Source organism: Melozone crissalis, unplaced genomic scaffold (assembly GCF_028551555.1).
Source record: "Melozone crissalis strain CALT ecotype California unplaced genomic scaffold, PUWL_Pcris_2 ptg000033l_1, whole genome shotgun sequence".
Lineage (NCBI taxonomy): Eukaryota > Metazoa > Chordata > Aves > Passeriformes > Passerellidae > Melozone > Melozone crissalis.
The window spans coordinates 14,103,848-14,122,158 of record NW_026535811.1 but is presented as its reverse complement, the minus strand read 5'-3'; the positions used below and the strand labels follow the sequence as shown (position 1 = coordinate 14,122,158).

Below are 18,311 nucleotides of genomic sequence, written 5' to 3'. Positions count from 1 at the left end.
TCTAATAAGCCAGTGTTAGCAGAGAATGCTGGCAAAAGCAATGTAGGAAACCTGACTGACTTTCATCAATACAAGAACAGTTACACAGTTACAGGTGTCTGATCAGATGTGAAATTTGGCTAGGCTATAATTCATGGAAAGCGTCAGACTACACCAGACTCTTTCTTCTAAGGATACTAACTATGCAGAGAGATGCCAGGAGATCTGATCCTGGAGGGGCAATTATTGTACAGAAAGGAAAGTATTTGTAAAAGGAGATCTAATGATGTGACCAGAGGACATCAGAAGCAGCACATGGTGTTTTTTTTCTATGGAGCATAGGTGAAATCCAGAAAATAGCAGGGGAAAAAAATTGCCCATTTCAACCACTGATATTGCTATCTGAGCCTCACTGTTCAGAGATGCCAATGAATTCCGTCTCTGAACCTGCTGTAAGAGTGTCTAGGTACCTTCAAGGGACAGTGTGGTGTCCCCCTGCTGAAGGGTGGAAAGGGTTAGGAAATTGTTCACTACCTATATGTATAATTTTTCTGTGTTGCTTTTTATTTAAGGGAGGATCAAAGGTGTTTGCTTTGTGTATTTCCTGAGGTATGGGCATTGAGTCATGACCATGATAGCACAGAAAGCTAAGACATGAGTTTGTAGCTTCTATACATTAACTGCATGGCAGTTGCTAGCTCACAGCTCAGGGAAGAATTTGCCACACAGATATCTCATGGTGAAAGCAGGCACTGGCAGCTACTCCAGTCTGGAAGCTCCCCAGAATATGTGAAAGATAAACTTCCCATATCATAAGTTTGGATCTGAGCTTACATGTCATGGGCTGGAGAGTGTGCTGGTTGTCATAGTGGGCAGGGATGGTAGGGATTGCTTTGCTCCTAGGCTTTGCTTTTGGTTGTCAAACCCCTCTGGCCTGTAGCTGGCAGGACATGTTACATTTGTTTAACCACATTTTCTGCATTTTGCCTTTCGCAGGAGCAATTGAGCGGTGCTCGTACATCAAGTACCACTACTCCTCAGCCACCATCCCCAAGAACCTTACGTACAACATCACCAAGACAATCCGCCAGGATGAGTGGCACGCCTTGCGTAAGTGTTGCTGCCTTTCTTCACCTTCTCCTCGTGTGCAGGCTCCCTGGTAAATGAGAGCAGAGGCTTTGAGTGGCAGCCTGCTCAGAGCCCTCATCTCACATCCAGTTTGTCGTGTAGCAGACAGATCGATTTGTTCTTGGGACCTACATCTCTGTTTCTGCTGCTGACTGGAAATTCTGCTGAGGCATGAGAATGCAGCAGTGGGGAAAAGGCATTTGTATGCAGAGATTAATACTGAGTTAAATACAAAAATGAATAACAAAATCAATGCCCTATTTTTTAATTCAGTGGAATGCTCTGTACGTGAGCACATTCTCATGCCATTGCTGCTGAGTTTCCTGCTTCCAGGAGAATTCATTGCTGGCTTTTATTGTAGAATATGTCCCACTGCCAGCAGCTCCTGTGTGAGTGTGGCATCGCTCTCCTTTGAAGATCTTGAAAGAGAATTGCTGCACCCTTTAAGGCACAAGGAAGGAGCTTAGCCCTCAGTGATAATTGTAGCCAGTGGTCACCAACTTGTAATGCTTGCTGAAGTGACAAGATCTGACAGGGATGGAATTGCCTTGGGATGTATTGGCTGACCTTAAATCTTGTCTCTTTCTCATCTTGGAGATGGAAAAGTGTTTTCACTGAGAAAATGCATGAGGTAGAATTTCACAAGGAAGGAAACTACTGTTCTTGTTACTACATAGTCGTGGGGACTGATGAATATCCTGAGCAACTCTGTTTTGGTGGAAGCAGTTAAATCTCCTTGAAGGTGGCAGTGGTTGAGGCAGTACTGGTTCTGACTGAGAACTTTGAGAGGTGATAGTGAGCTTCTACACTGTCACTTTGAGAGTTGTGCCAGACCTCTGGTGTTCCTATGACTTTCAGTATATTTCACTCCTTCTCTGTGTCATTCTTGCTTTGGGAGGGTCCTTTTAAGTTCAGAGGAGGAGAAGGTGCAATGCTATAATTTTTTTCCCTGCATGGGTGAGATTCAGTGATGCTTGTAGGCCTTCCTCGTACACTCTGGTTAAGAGTTAAGAACATTCTAGAGAGTCTTGCTAAATGCCTGTTGAGTTTTTTTTTTTTTTTTTTAAATGTGTCCATGTGGATAAATACCTATTTTTATTGTGATATGACAAAAAAGGAATAATTGAACTTATGCCTCTCTGCAGGTTGTAAGAGACTGGTCTTGCAAAATCCTGTGTTATGCCAATTTGTCCCTGAAATCAGAAGATCAGAAGGTTCAATTCACTTCAGGTTTTCTCCTACCACCTGTCTTCTCTGCTGGTGTTAGTTTCATGTTGACATAAAACGTAAAAGTGCTCTTCTATGGGCAAAAAAAAAAAAAAAAATGCACCCACCACACAAGACATCTTCTGTTTGCGCTCATAGGGCAGTAGCAAGGGGCTTTGGTTTATGCTTTGTGTATGTGTGGTTTTGCTTTGTGTATGTGTTGAGTAACAATGACTTATCTGCAACTATTTGCTGGGAATATCACTGTTCAAAAATTATTTTCTAAAATTCATCTTTATCTCAGCAATGGCTCAAATAAAGAGTTATACACTTGGTCATCTAAGGCTGTGTGCACCCTTTGGTAGGATCAGCAAGTTCCTGAGCTTTGAGTGTTGGTAGGGCATTTGTCAGTCTCCAAAGGTGCAATCTAGACACTGCTTATATATTTATGTTTCTGGTGTGATCTGAAGCACTCTCAGGGTGAGGCTGCTTGTCTCTTCCCTGTAGAGGGTACATTGAGTGTACCTCATATTTCTGACCCAAATTTTCTTGCCAGTTTCAGGAGTGAGATAAGTGTAGAGAGATGTAGATAGAACTGATGTCTGCATCTACCTATCTGAAGGCAGAAGAGTAGAGAAATATTTTGCTGAAGCTCTCTTCTCCTGAGCAGTTGGTGCAACAGAGTGCTTTGATATATGGTGTAATCCCACTGGTGGTTCTGGAGGTCACTGCATTTAAGAATGAACTGAATCTATATGACTATTTCTGGTGTAGAAACAGTAACCTGTTTTAAAAGACAAAGCCAATACCAATCTCTTAAATTGTGGTTTGGTTGACGGGATTTTTCTCCCTTTACATTGCAGTAGACCAAGTAGGATAAGTCTCTTCAGCAAGTCCCTGTGATTTTAGCCCCTGCCTTAGCAGCTGATCCTGCTCTATGCCTCTGGACTAGTTTCATCCAGGACACAGCTACTTCATCTCAACACTGATCAGTCTGATATTTCCAAGTCAACCTGGCCATTATTTTCTTCTGAATATTTTCCTGTTCATATCAGTGACTGTTGTGACAAACAACAAAAGAGGTAGGGCCCAGGCCTGGCTATCTTCTTTTTCTTGCTATGGATTATTTTTCAGATCTGTAGCATGAGATAGGGGGGGAAAAAGTATTTCTTGAAGAAACACAGGGGCAAAATGGCATCTTGGAGAACTTCAGAGGAACTGGAAAAGTGAAAGCAGATGATTTGGTCACCCTAGTAAACAAAAACGCCTCTTCCAGGCTGAAGCCACTGTTACCATTTGCTGTATTTGTATTTGAGTCATGTATTTTCTTCTGCTTGTGTGTGGACAGCCGACTATGGTTCCTGTGAAAGAAAGCCATTGTTTTGCGTGTTCAGTGGGCTAGGGATTAGAGGAGAGAGAGCTTCCATGGACTGCAAATTGCGTTTTTTGGTGGACAGGACTGATGCTCCAGCAGTTTCTCTTGAATTGCAGGAGTGGGTGCTGGGACAATTAATTTGAGGCTGAGGACCCCATGGCACCACTGAGCACACAAAGCAGATAATCCTCCTCTACTCTAGCTATGCTGCAAGAACCTGAGAGAGAAGCTGGTCCTAGAGGAATGGTTGGAGCTGACTTTACCAGTTTTGATTTTATCTTTTTTTCATTCTGTTTGACATTTTCAAGATGGAACCTTTGCTCCAAATTGATTGCCTATGGCAGTATGAGCTGGGGAAATAGGACTTGTCTTTGCTGCAATCACTTCCTCTCAACTATCTCTGGTTAAACAGGGATAGAGGGAAAGATGATTGTAGTATTGTCAGCTCTTGCCTGTCAGGAGATAAATGTTGATCTAATTAGACAAAATAAGTCTCTATATGAGCTGAGAGAGCAAGAGAGAACCAGAGGAAAGGTATGTCTGACAACTTTGAGCACGAGTAACTGTCTTTATGGAAGATGCTGATGTAGTGATACGACTGAGTCACTATTAGGCATTTACCTTGTCACACTTTGACCCTGGTCTTGAGGGCAAAACCTGATCCATAGTTGTGTTTTCTAAAAAACAAGACCAGCATCATTGATGCTCTCAGAAATTGAAGTGTATTATTGCAGAAGAAAGCCAAGAAAATGTGAGCAAGTCTATATTTATTCACACATTGTTCCATGCTGTTCCTGTGGGCTCACTTTTGTTATGCTACATATGTGTTCACAAAACATGGGAATGTGCTCATGGCAGGGGTTTGAGCTGTAGAATGTGGTGCAGGGATTGGAAAGGGTGAGAAGGGTTTTCAGGTGTCTTAATTTGCAAAGACAGGTGTCTGCTATGGAAGGCAGGAGCCTCCCCTGAAATGGAAAATGTAAAGCCCCTCCTTCCAAATTGTTATAAATTTGAAATTAAGGGGCTCTCAGGCAAAATTTTGGGAGCAGAAATAACAGTTCTTTATTAGGGAAGAAAATAAAAGGATAAAATAAACAATGCAGTAGACCAAAACAACCCTGTAGAATCAGAATGCGACCTGACACCTTGTGGGTCAGGGTGTTGGTAGCAGTCCAATTGGAATTGTGGCTGCAGCCCTCCTGCAGTGTCAGGTGTGGTTCTGTTGGAGCAGGGATTCTGTAGAAAGCTGTAGTCTTCCTCTGAAGATCCAGTGGAAGAGGCAGCTGCTCCTCTGGGAAATCCAGTGGAGAAGTCGTGCTGGTGTTCCAGAATCTCAAGGTTATATCCAGTTAGGAATGCTTGGCTCTTCCCTCTGGGTGGAGCATCTCACAATGGGATGCTGTAGTTCTCATCAGCCATGCAGTGACCTTCAATAGCCTGTTATCAGCAGATGTCACCCGGGAGGAAGGATTGGTTGTGGAAGAGATAAGGAAAAACTGCCCACTTAACAGTGCCATACAGATGGCAAATAGAATACAATTTGCTTGACAGTCCAGGACATGAGGTGAGAGAATAAGTGTTTCAACTGGATGCTTGTGCATGAAGGAAGCTGACAATAAAAGGGAGGCTATGTTGATGTTAATTTTTTTCTTGTCCCCAAATCTTCAGGAGACCATTTCTGGTATATTATGGCAAAGCAGTTGAAAGGCTGTGTTTGTAATGAAAATGGCAGTACCTCCAAAGCAACAAGGAGATGTACTATATTCAGTTTAGCATCTTCTAGGAGCCAACAAAACTGTTCTTTAAAGCCACTGAGGGATAAGGCGCTAACAGCCCAGGGAGTGTTCAGTCTGTGTTACTCTTTGGAGAACAACAAATACGTGTTGGGTTGATGCTGTGTTTGTTTGTTTTTTTGGTTTGTTTTTTTTTTTTTTTTACCACCAGAAGGACTGTAGTAAGGTCATTTTGCTTTCATCCCTGTTTGGCTTTGTGCGGGTGTGTTTGTTTTGTTCTATTTTTTTAGTAGGCTATAGGCAACTCAGGCTCTATATTCATCTTATGCTGTGCTCTGAGAATTAACTGTTTCACGTACAAGAGCCATCTTCTCTCCAAGGCAGATGTAGAAACTACTGTGGCTTTAAAGTGCTGCAAATAAGCAAGTTGCTGATGTGTGTTCTTGAAGAGTGATATTAGTTTTTCTCTTAGAGAACAAGTGCAATAACTCCCTCTTCCCCTTTTTCCTGCCTTGGTAGCTGAAAATGGGACAATTGCTGCATGGCTCTCAGAGCCTTTGGCAGAGCTCCCAGTGGCTTATGTTATAGTGCATGAAGGTCTCTACATCAGAAGAGAGATAAAAAAATTCTTCATTGTCTCCAAAAGCTCTTGTTTTGCTGATTCACAGAGCCCATTGTGTGAGGTAGATAGTTGGGTCTAGAAGCCTTTTATTTTTCCTTCTCCCTGTATGTCACAAACCTGATTTTCTACTTTGGATGTAACACTGCCACAAAAGAGGGAATTTGTCTGTCTCTTCTCCAGCTTGCCATTGCCTCTTCAGCCTGTCTTCCATAGCAGCTGTGTTTTGTGTCCAGGAATGTGAAGAGTGCTGCATCTGGGCAGGAAGTGGCTGGAATTACTATGGAAACTGATTTTTTACAGCACAGCTTAGAAACTGTGTCACCAGACTGCTTTAGAGTGAACCAGATCATAAACAGGTAGCTGATGCTTCCTAAGTGTTCAGAATTTCCTGGGCCTTCTGAAAATACTCCTTGCCTGGTACTGTGGGATCTCCTTTACCTGTCTTCTACCCCCATGTTACTACTGCAGGACCACAAGACATGGGCTCTGAATCTAAAATATCAGTGAGGAGAGCTGCATTGTCAGAACAACAATCATAATGCTTTGTATTGAAATGATATCATTCATCTGCACTCTGGAACTGCAGCACTCTTGTGTTTGTGGTGGTCTAAAAGCCATTTGCATAAAAAATGAATTCTAAAGTCAAAAGTAATAGCCTGGCACATTCTGCGAAGAGCAAGTATTGGAGGAAATGAATAATTTCTACAGGATGTACAGAGTGGTAATATTTTAATTCATACAGCATCTATGCTGAAAGTTGAGTGGATTTTATTGGTGTTAATGCTCTGAATTTTGCAAGAGCCTACAGAGCACTCAAATACTTCCTTATAATCAGTAAAACTACTGTAAAAATATCCAGCAACAATTAACACTCAGGAAAATGTCCAGACTTCTAATTTCTACAGACTTCCCAAGCCTTCTCATTCCATGGAACATGAAGTTGAAATTTGCACAGAAGCTCAATTGACAGCTTGACAATGCCTTGGTAACACCAGCAGGCTTATGGACTCAGCCCCATCTGCTATTACAAGCAACAATAAATATTTAATTGTTGCATTTTTAATAAGGGCTGACCCCAGAAAATATTTGCTTTTGTTTTTTTCATGGATACTACTGAAAAGAGTGTTTGAAGTAAAAAGGCAACATCCCACTTTTGCTTCTTTCTTTCGTTCTCTCCCATACGTGCCTCTACAAGGAAATCCTTTTTCATTTTTAATTAGCTACCTGGGCCCCCAGATGGAAGTACACTCTAAAGTATGGCCCCATCCTGCTGGTCAGTGCCATTTGGGATGATGTCACTCCTTAGTGCATTGCTTATCACAACAGACAGGGCAGCCATCCCAGAGGTTAGTCAGGCAGCAGGTGCTCACATGCCTGGAGGTCTTGTGTTGTTGGATCTTCATTGCATTCATTGTTCCCACAGCTAATGGCCAGGTGGTAGTGACAGACCTTCTCATTTCCCCCTCTCTCTCTGCTGTAGGGTTTTCTTCATATCCTGCTATTTCCAGCTAAGATAATTTTTTTTTTTTGGCATTGAAGTCTAAGACCTATTTTGAAATCTGTAAGAGATTTTATTGCCTTCTGCTAGGTTTCATCTTAGGATCTGCTAATATGCCTGTGACCTTAATACCTACACTGATGAATAACTTTCCCCACTGCATACTATTTTTTATTTGCTTCTTAGTGGCAGAAGAGCAGGGATGGAGTAAGGGAGGAGGTCAGTAGATCCTTCAGTCCTGAATAGCAAATATAGACAAGATTTGGGAAGGGAGAAAATGAGGACAAGGAAAGGGGCAAAACTGTTCTGGAGAGTTGGAAGAGGTAATATGAGGGATTTCTAAGCATTGCAATTGGGAAAAAGGTTGGAGTGGTGAATTGGAAAAATTTTGGAAAGAAGGTGCAAAAATGCTCAAACTCTGTTGTTTGTGTTGGAGTGGGGAACAAACAGGAAAGTATAGGATGCACTCCAAAGCCCTGTTCAGAGTGCACAAGTCAGAGATCTTACTGCACATCTGCTGCTAATGCAGCTGTGAAACACTGGCAGAGGGGAGGTCTCATCCTGCTCCCTCAGCCAGCAGGTTCTTGCCCAGCTCACATGATGGGGCTCACAGGTGAATCAGGATATCTGCTGAGGACCCTCTTGCCACTCTTTTGAATCAGTAAGAAACCCCACACTAGAATTTCTGGGTTTGCAGTTTGTTGTTTGCCTAAAGTTCACTTGAAATCAAATGAGCATTTTTAAGGTTGAAAATACAAGCATGTAAAGTTAGAAGATGACCCAGTTTGGGCTGCATACTTGGCCTTAATTTATCTCCTCTAAGCACACTCATTATTGAGTCTTTAATAGCTGTAATCACAGACTCTTGCCTTGTTCCATGCATTTGGGATATTCTGTTTCCATTCAATGATGCTTTTTTTTGGTTTATTTTTCATCGCTGAATTTATGGTTGTTGGCCGTTTGAATTGCAGATTACACAACTCCTGATCCTATGATGGAGTTTACCACTTCATGGATTTTTGTCATGTTTCTAGTAATTGAATTGAAGAAGGTAGTGTAAATATAAATATATTAATATCTAATAACCATTCATGGTTGGCTATAATTTTCATTTTAGGTCTGACAATCAAAGATAACTGGTTTAGGTTTTTTGAGTGTCCAGTTGGATATAAAGAAAGCTTGAGTTTTACATATTTCCAGAGCACAGCTCCCATTGATTTTCAGAGTAACTATAAAAGCTCCACACTATAATCAAACTTCAAATGGCCACCCAACCCACACTGGGTTGGTGCAAATGAGGAAAACACAGCTAGGAACCACGTCTTAAGAAATTTCTTGGACTGACTTAGCACCAAGGAGTTTTAGAGTAAGTGAAGAGCAGAGTGCTTGTGTGAGAGGGAGGAGGAGGTGTGGTCACCTGACTGATCTCTGCTCTGATTGCTCTTTGCTGAAGAGTTTCTGGTCTTCTCACCTTTCACGCTGACCCTTTCAGAGGGTCCCATTCCTGTATTTCCTGCCTTTGGCATGCTTGGCTTGGTAACCTTCATGCTGATAGGTTTTGGGTTTTTTGGTTTTATTTTGTGTCCTATATTTGTAAGTGCAGGCACTTGGATGCACTGAGGCTTAGGTGATGTTTTGCATTGTCTTACAGTGTTATACAAGAAAAAAGACATTCTTATCTTTATTGTTGAAGAGAGTCTTAAGGTATTTACAGAACTGTTCTGAGTGCAGGAAAATTGAGAGCAAACCCCCTCCAGTCTCACTAGTGATTTTTTGCAAAGAAGTATTAGACACTTTTTGCCTGTTGCAGTGTGGAGATGTTGACAGGTAAAACATACCATTGCTAATAATTTCTAGTCATTCAGCCAGTCAAAATATAGCTTTATTAATATGCATACAGAGCTCTCTGTTTCCCTTCTCTCCCTCTTGAGAGACACAGAGGGGGAGAGATGGGCGTTCTTCTGTCTCTTGGCTAATCAAGAATGATGTCTTGTGCATTCTTAGGGTGAGAGAAGAGAAAAGAACAAACAGGAGGTTCTAATGGGTCTCATCCATCTGACTTCTATAATTTTTGATTTATATACCAATTTAATGCCTGGTTTATGATGATTTATGTCCCAGTTTGTTTATACCCCAGTCTGATGCCCCACCCCACAATCTTAGTGAGATGAAATCCCAGCAGTTAAATATTCCAAGGTGATTATATGCCACATACAGAGTTACTAATGAGGAGTTAAGTGCTTCCTTACTTCAGTGCAAGAAGATAGACATAAGTGGAACATTTTGGAAATGAGTTTAGTGTGATTTGTTCACAAAGGCATGCACCATCCACAAGGAAACATCATAGCAGCCAGCATGAGAGAGAGGGCAAGAGACTTTGAATCAAACAACCTGGCCTCTACCTGACACAAGTTGCAGGCTGGAACATGAAGGTGGGTTTTATATGTCAATAGCTACTAGGCAGTGGTTGCCATTTTAATTAGTGTTTTGCAGTGATGCTCTTTGGACATTGAATTACAGAATAAACCCAAACCTCATGTACAGTCAGGATATCTTCCTGCTTTGAAAAAACATAAAATGTGTCAATACTAATGTGCAGAAACCATAATGCAGCTTTACTTCCTCAGATTGTTAGTGTTAACTGGGTCATTGTGATTTTGGCCCTGTTGTCAGAGCCAAATGCAGTTCTGGTCCATGAAGACCAGATGAAGCTGAAGGATTTGTCTAGAGGCCCATCCCAAGACTCCTTAATTGTCTGGGTGAATCACAGTTTAGCTGTTCAATTATTCCCTACCCACCTCCAGGAACTGATTGCACAGTTGGTGGGGGAATAAGAAATCAGGAATATAAATCAACTGCAGCTATCTCCTGTGGGAATTCAGAGTTCAGTCTGGCAAATCTCATCTGGCTGCTCTGGATGTAGGTTATACTTAATGGAGCTTGAGCCTGCATGTCCCTCTGCATCACTGGAATTATGACAGCTAATTTGAGTCTGTCTGCCACTGGTATGTGCCATTGATCAATATCTCTTTCATAAATACAAACTCTCCCTCATCTCTGCCTTCATGAGCTTTGTCTTTTCTGGCTTGCCCTTTGCATCCTTGTGTGTTTTGTGGGGCTTTTTTCCCCCAAAACTTGATTCTCACCTAGATATTCTCAGAAGAAAATCAATGGAAGAATATCAGTTGCCCACCTAAGAGGGGCTTCTTTGCCATACATAACTAAGGCTATAAATAATTCAGTAGGGTCCCTGTCTTTCCTTTCCTCCCATAAGATTTGGTTTATTAAAATTTTATGGGAGAGGACAGGGAGGTAGCTGAATTACTGGCTTAATCTGATACAATCTTCAGCAATGCATTAGTTCAGTACCAGCTGCTCTTTATTCATCATCACAGACACACACTAAATCAGTCTTCCTTGTAGAATCCATTTTGCAGCATGTGATAATCATATATTTGAGCATGATGTAATGTCATTCCTTATAACTTGCTCTCAAGCCTGATGGTGTTGCCAAGGGAAGAAAAGTGTTAAACTGCCAAGGCAAGTCTTCAATCCTGCTTCTTCCACTGAGGAATTCAGTAGAGGCATGAATCCATATAGAGAAAGATCCTAATCAGAAGGGAGCTGTAGGCTGGGGACTAAGAGTTTGGTTTGACTTATATTCCTACTAAATAATAATTCTACTGAAACAAGAACAGATATTCTTAGATGAAAATTTTGTGAAATAAGCATCTGAGTACCAAATATTCAAGAGTGTGGAAAGGAAAATGACTTTTTGGCATTTCGATGAAAATGGACAGATCCCACAATTGAACTTTTCTGCTAATGCTGCTGCTGCTGCTGTATAGTGCACTTTCCATCCTAGCATCTTGAAACACTCAGGAAATGGTTTTCACTCAGTATCCTTTGGATTTAAACTGGGTGCCAAAGGAGGAATACAACCTAAGCACACCCATTTCACAGAAGGAGTTAGAGAAGTGAATTGACTTGCTAAATGTCATGTGGAGAGTGAGTGGGAGAGCCAGAAACAGAACTCAGGTCTTTGGACTCCCACTGCTGTAAGTGCTAGACAATGCTGTGTCCTGTAGTGCCAGGGATTATGCAGCCTATCTCCTAGAAAAGCCTTGCAAAACCAAATATCAATAATGTTTTTCTTAAAGATAGTAAAAAAAAAAAAATCAAATGAAAACTCACTGGCCAAAACCAGAATCCAAACAAATGTATGCATTTTTGCCTAGAAAAATAGCAAAACTACCTTCAAAAGTTGCTAGCAGATTAGATATAACAAAAGTGGGGGTTCCTCAGAACCTGTTAAAACCCAGGTCCTTAGAGATATGAGGGTGAGGAGCAAAGATCAAAGGTTGTCCCTTACAGTATGTGTAGGTGCTGGGAATTTTCTGCTGTGTATATGTTGCCTTCTACACCAGTGTTCTTGCTGATTTCATGACAACTGTTACAGCACAAATAACTTACTGGTATTTGGTTTTACCTGCAAGTAATCTTAATCATAATTTAATTTGAAAAATAATCAAATTAGTGCATTTTGAGAAATAATGATTATCAGTCCTATTACAGAGTCATAAAATCTGAAAGCAATGCATGCTGGAAGGATAACTGTAGGCATATGATGCAAAAATGGCCTTTCTGATATGGCCTGGGCAGAACCTGTCATAGGTGACAAATCCTCTTTGGCCAATTCAGATTGGCCACAGCCAGCTCTGCTCCTCTTCCCAAAATGGCATGGGTCAGGAAATGATTAATTGACAAGGATAGTCCTGACCATGATTACTGGCTGTGAACCATCTGCTGCCAGAAGGTGCATTAGAGTTACCTGTGATTTATTTCATATAAACCTAGGCTGAACTGGTCTGAGGCTTGTTTCAGGAACATTTTCATCCTTCATGAAACCCAGTGTACCAGGACCTATGTGTCGATTAGTTCTACTGCTTTTTCATTGTTGTTTAGGTCTTTACATTAAAACAGGATTTTTATTCTGTAGATAAGCCTTGGCTCTGACAACCATTTGCTGAGGCACCATTCCTCTGTCCTGACTTCAGCTGATGAAGTAGCAAAGTCCATGGTGTCATCCCTTCCACAGAGGACCAAATATTTCATGTGGAAGTAATTGAGAATGAAAGGCTTTTGTAACAAGAAACCAGGCAGAGAAATGCAAGAAAACCCCCCTTGGTATAGCAATAGGATTAGTATTTCAGACTGTCTGCCCAGTTTTCCTGGAGGAATCAGTGGTGCTCTGAAAAGCTGAATTGACAGCTCTGCTAGGTGAAGCTTTTTGACAAGACAAAGGGTTACACAGGCAGGAGCACTTTGAAAATCTGTGTGATGCATGGATGGATTAGATCATTTGATGTATCTCTTTGGCTGCTAGTTCACAGGAATTCCTGATTAACAGTTCTGGCATTGGCTTTCAATGGGAACCAATCCTCTATGCAAGTAAGAGCAGAGTTCCAGAGGTAAATGAATTCCCACTTTTTGGCAGTCAGATGACAAGTACACGGTAAGGATATTTGTGGTTTTTTATCACAACTGGGGGAGGTTCAGTATTTTACAAGCCAGAGAAGAGAGGCCATTTGTCACTGGCTTGTTGGATTTGTGATGAGCGTTTTGCTGTCCTTTCCTTATAGAGCAGGTGAGTTGCTCTGTTACTGTACCAAAGCAGTGCTTAGAGAAGGTACAGTAAATATTGTTGTAGGGCTAAGACCACCTAGGAAGGTCTAGGAGGCTCTTAAACCTGCTGGTGCAGTCTTCAGATGATGCTTTATCTGAGAGGGACCATGGAGAGCCAATCCCCAGGCAGTGATGGCCTGTAGGAATTGCACACCAGTCTATGAAGTTGGCAGAAGGAACATCAGTCAGGGAGGACATGGATAGGATGATCATATGGCCCCAAGTTATCTGCACAGTGCTCTGGTCCACACAGCAATCTCATTTTGGTGGGATTGAGGGGAGCTAGTTTGGGACAGAAAGCCATCTGCTTCAACACCTTGCCTTCGTTTTGATGTTGATAGAAAGGGAAGAACATCTGGTGGTGGCTGTTTGGTGGTATGGTTGGCAGTTGGAAGGATACTGCTGCTTTCCAAGTCTTTTATTCCTGTGCTGTAGGCATGAGTAGAGAAAACATTTTCTGGTGTAGGAGCAGGAATCTTACAGCCTTGGGGAGTGGTGAGCGCAGAGAGGAGCTCTTTTTATGCCTGGGAGGCCCTGTGTGTTTTTTGGTTTGTTTTTCCAAGAGCTGAGGATGCAGTTGGATGAGCTTTTAGTGGTGCCTTTAAGAATATGAACAAGGGAGCTAAGGTGATGTGTGTAAACACCTGGGGAGAAGCTAAAAGAGAAAACAGAGCATAATGGAAAAGCTGCTGGGGGAAATAAAAATGTGATGCCTAGATGCTCTTCTGTGGATAGAGAGAACTTTTCTCCTCTGTTTATTATTCAGTGATGTGGATGCATTAGATTTATGTGAGAATCAAACAAATTCCTGACATTGCTGGCAGTGCTGAGACAATAACCAGAAGCTGTTGCCTCTGTCACTTTCCTTTTGCAGCAAAGTCTGATGGTGAATGAGACTGGCATGAGTTTGCTATTGCTCACTCATTACTTTTTGAAATTTACTTCTGTTTGTGTGTATCAAGCTCTTGGCACAACTCTGATAAGCAACGGAAAGATGGAGACTTTGCACAGATCAATAGAGATCAATCTCTTAATTTCAACTGAATGACAAAACAAAACCAGCTATTAAAAGTGTGTTTTTACTTTTTTTAAACACCTACTAGCTAGCAGGCAGCTCCCAAAACCAAAGTACCAAGGCTCATAGAAGTGAGCTCTTGCCTACACTTTATTTATACTTACCCATCCAAGGGTATGGGGTTTGTACAGACCTGAGGATTACACAACAGGTAAATGTGGAAACTTCAAACTGTTTGGCTTGGGCTAGGTTTGTTATTTTGTTATTGACTGCTCTGTGACACTGCAATGCCATTGAGCTTTGGGCACGTGTATGTCTGAGGCCACAGCATCCAGGGCAGAGCTGCAGGTGATTGAAGATGGGGCTATACTTGGTGTTAGTTAACATCCACGGAGGTCATAGGTACCAGATCACATGTAGCTGTCCAGTAATAGACCACATCTGGTTCCCTGACTTACTGGGAAGTGGGATGATGAGTTCATTTAGGTGTCATTAGAACATTCATTCAACCATATGGGATGTTGTCACAGCAGTGCATTTACCCCAACAAGCCTTACAGATATGGTTTGGGGGCAGTGTGGGCCAGCTGTGAGTGAGATTCACTGCACTTGTTTCCTGACTGAGTGCTGTGTAAGGAAAATCTTGCCCACTGTTGAATCCAAGTATCAAAAAAGAAATCTTGGTGAAGTATTTTTCAAGTGTCAGTACATAGAATGGTGAAGAAATTAATTGTTTTGGTAGTTGTTCTGACTACTTAGAGCTCCAAATTACAAAAACTTTATTGTAGACACTGCTGTATATATTCATCCTATACCCACCTGAAGGTGAGTGCCAGGGGTGGATGTGAAACAAATGGCACAGGATAGTAAATAGTCTGAAATATTGCTGCTAGCAAATGTCAATGGCAGACTGTTGAAGCCTTGTGGGGTTTTTTAATGAAGGAGCAGAAAACAGGTATTTCAGTTGTCCTGAATTCACTGTGGTTTTGTTTCTCTTCCTGCAATGCTGGCCTCATCAGTAAAAGTGAGATGTTGAGATGTTTGTGGACATGGCTGCTCTGTTGGGCCTCTGGTGTGAATGAACGGGCAGAAGGAATAGAACATTGCCTCCTGCAGTGAGTTTTCTCTTTACTTGGGGGCGTGTGTGGGGGAAGGCTGAAATGATGTATTGCTCATGATAGCAAGAGACGTGAGAGAGCACCAGCTAAGCCCAGGTGTACTGCAGGCAATCACTGGGCACGTTTCCCAGTTACTGCCATGCCACTGGGCTTAATCACTGTGTATAAACTGTTGCTCTAGCAAGAGCTGATCCCTTGTTGGTGCAGAGCTCTCACCTGACTTGAGACAGCTTTGCTGCTGTCTCAAGCCTCCTCCTGCAGTATTGCCCTGCCATTCCCAAAATGCAGCACTATGGCAGCTGCAGCCATGCACTTTGGCTCCTGGGGCTGTCCTCATGTCAGAATGTGTCTTGCCTCAGTGCCAGGCTTTGCTGGAGGTGTTCAGCATTGGTAAGTAAGGTATGAGTTCTACTCATGGCCCTGCTCTTCAGGTTCTCAGCTTTGGCCAGCTGCTGGTTTGGTGGCAGAGAGTCTGTGTGATGGATTTATATGCTTCTTATCTTAGAGCTGTCTAGAAGCACTTTGGCCCCTGCTGCAAATGTGTTGTAATTGGGCTTGACAGAGGTGGGCCCAAGAACTTGTTGTGCCAGTAGATTGTGCCGGAGAGCAAAAGCTTTGTGGAGGAGGTCTTGTTCAGTTTTGAGAAGGGAGAAATGGAATTAGCATAGTGTCAGTGATTTTGGCTTTCTGTGAGCTGAAACCCAAGCAGTGGGCTGAAAGTGCAGCTACAATGGTGTGGAGGGGCCTTGGACCCTTCTCCAGCCCCTGGGATGAGAAGGCTGAAATTGGAGGGCTGGCTGCATCCCTGTACTCTCCTTTTCCATGATGTTGCCTCTGTGTGGGTCATTTTGAGGGTTTCACCAAACCAAAAGCCTGCGTGAGGGAGATGTACTGCTGCTGAGAGGAAAACAGCAGAGCTGCAGAAAGGGGAGGTCTGAAAGCTTCTGGAGCAACATCACATGGCAACTGAAAGAGGTGGATGTTTGTCGCTGTAGCGTGAAGTGAGACAAAATCCCAGCACCTCAGGCAAACAATAACAAGACCCGAGCTGACAGAGCCACTCTCCTGTGAAGTCTTCTCCATCGTGGCTGTCCTGCTCTGCTAAAGGTGCTCTGAGGCTGCTCAGACATGATTGCCTTTCCTCCCTCTTTAGGGAAATTACAAGGGGCGGGCTGTGGAAAAGATGCCAGCAAGCATAGAAGGGAAGAGAAAATAGACAACATTTGATGTTGAGTGTATTCATCACTATCTATTTTAGGGTCAGTTACAGTCTTTTTTTCTGTGTTAAATGAGGTGCTATTTTTAGATTGCCAGATCCATACATGGAAATTATTCTCAAGTATTCCAGCTTTCACCCTGTATTTAAAAAACCCAGTCTTATCTTGATGGTGCATTTACTGCATTAATTTTATGTGATTTCTTTTATCCTTTTTTTTTCTTCCTGCTCAAAAAAATTATCCCTGCTTGCTCCCATACCTTGGCTAACATGACTGGAAATGCAGCAAGAGAGCTATTTAATGCTCTCACTTGTTGCTATAGTGTTTTGTTGGAGTTATGGGGGAAGCACTGGTGGGTTAAGAAGTGGCTTAGCCGGCAGCCCACCCACTTCCTTGTGATTTTTCTTCAAAGAAGAGTCTGACAGAGGAAAGTTGTTCTGTTGCAGATTTGCTGAGTTCAAAGCGAGTGCCCTACAGATACAACTTTGTGATTAATCCTCAGAACTGGCACATAAAGCTTATGCTATGCCACTGCTACTAATGTTAATGGGAGTCAGGCAGCTTACTCACAGTGCACTGCTTTAAAGAGTAATAATTTACCCAGAAAAGTCCTGAGGCAAGAGAAGTGATAGTCATTTATTAATTCTTTTGTAAATCCTTTTGTCTGTGGCAGTGGCATTACTTTCCATCCATTTCTAAGTCATTACATTTTGGTGAGCCCTGGGCCCTGAAGTGGGAAGAGAGCAGGATGCTATTTTCCCCATGTCCTTGAGCTCTTCAGCACCAAGAGCTAGAGCATGTACTAGAATTCCAGGCTATATTTACAAAGAAGAGACCAAAACCTCGCAAACATATTTTATACCCTCTGTTGCACATGCAGAATTAGTAGCTGTAGAGAAGATGACCTTTAGGTAGCCATTGAAAAGCAAAGAGAGAAAGCTGTGCCTCTCAGCTTTGATAGAAAGCAGTTCTGAGCATAGCTGTGGCATCAATGAGATAGTTACTTTTAAAAGCATGGGCTTTTTCAGAGGGGAATGAATTGGGGTACCTGTTTTTGAGGTATCTGACATTTAGTATGCTTGAAATGGCCAGTGGGAAGTGCTCAGCATTCCTCAGGAGACTTTTCAATATAAACAGGAGACTGAGTAAGGTTGTCATCATCTGGCTGTGGTTGTGTGCAGCATTACCTCCCAGTATAGACAGTTAACCAGCAAAGGTGTCTCTCTGGCAGATTTGGCTATATTTGTTATTTCTGTGCTAGTTAGGGATTTCTAGTGAAGATGGCGCTTTCTCAGTGCAGGAAAGAATTTTGGCTGGGAACCAACTCATGGAGAAAAGGCTGTCTGCAAAATTGCACCATAGTACTGGATATATACTGGGTATTTGTTGCTATGTGTGGAAAGCTTCCTCCACACATACAGTGAATATTGGTGTTCCAAAAGCAAGAGAACTATAATTCTGAAATAAATTACCATACTGTGTTGTTTTCTAAAAGCAATTGAGCTACTTGGGATCCTAAATGACCCTGAAAGCTACAAGTGAATATTGAAAAATTCCATATTCTGTTCCCAGAGCAGATGAACTAGCACAAAACATGATGGGTGCAAACTTTCTGGGCAATCCCTGTGGTGGAACTAGCTTTGGGAGGCTTGTGGCAAATAGCAGCCTAAGTCAAAACACCTCCTGAATGCTAAGTTTGCCTTGAGATGAGTAGTCATAATTACAGCTGCATCTGT

At 42.2% G+C, this 18,311-nt stretch overlaps 1 protein-coding gene across 1 annotated transcript in view; it reads left to right on the top strand.

Annotated features, from left to right (window-relative positions):
• The window catches only part of TMEM178B (transmembrane protein 178B), a 214,263-nt gene that overhangs the window by 57,371 nt on the left and 138,581 nt on the right, over window positions 1–18,311 (top strand). Inside the window, exon 2 of the mRNA XM_054281808.1 lies at window positions 976–1,089. Within this exon, the coding sequence (XP_054137783.1) occupies window positions 976–1,089 (114 nt within the window). The remainder of the gene's footprint in view (window positions 1–975; window positions 1,090–18,311) is intronic.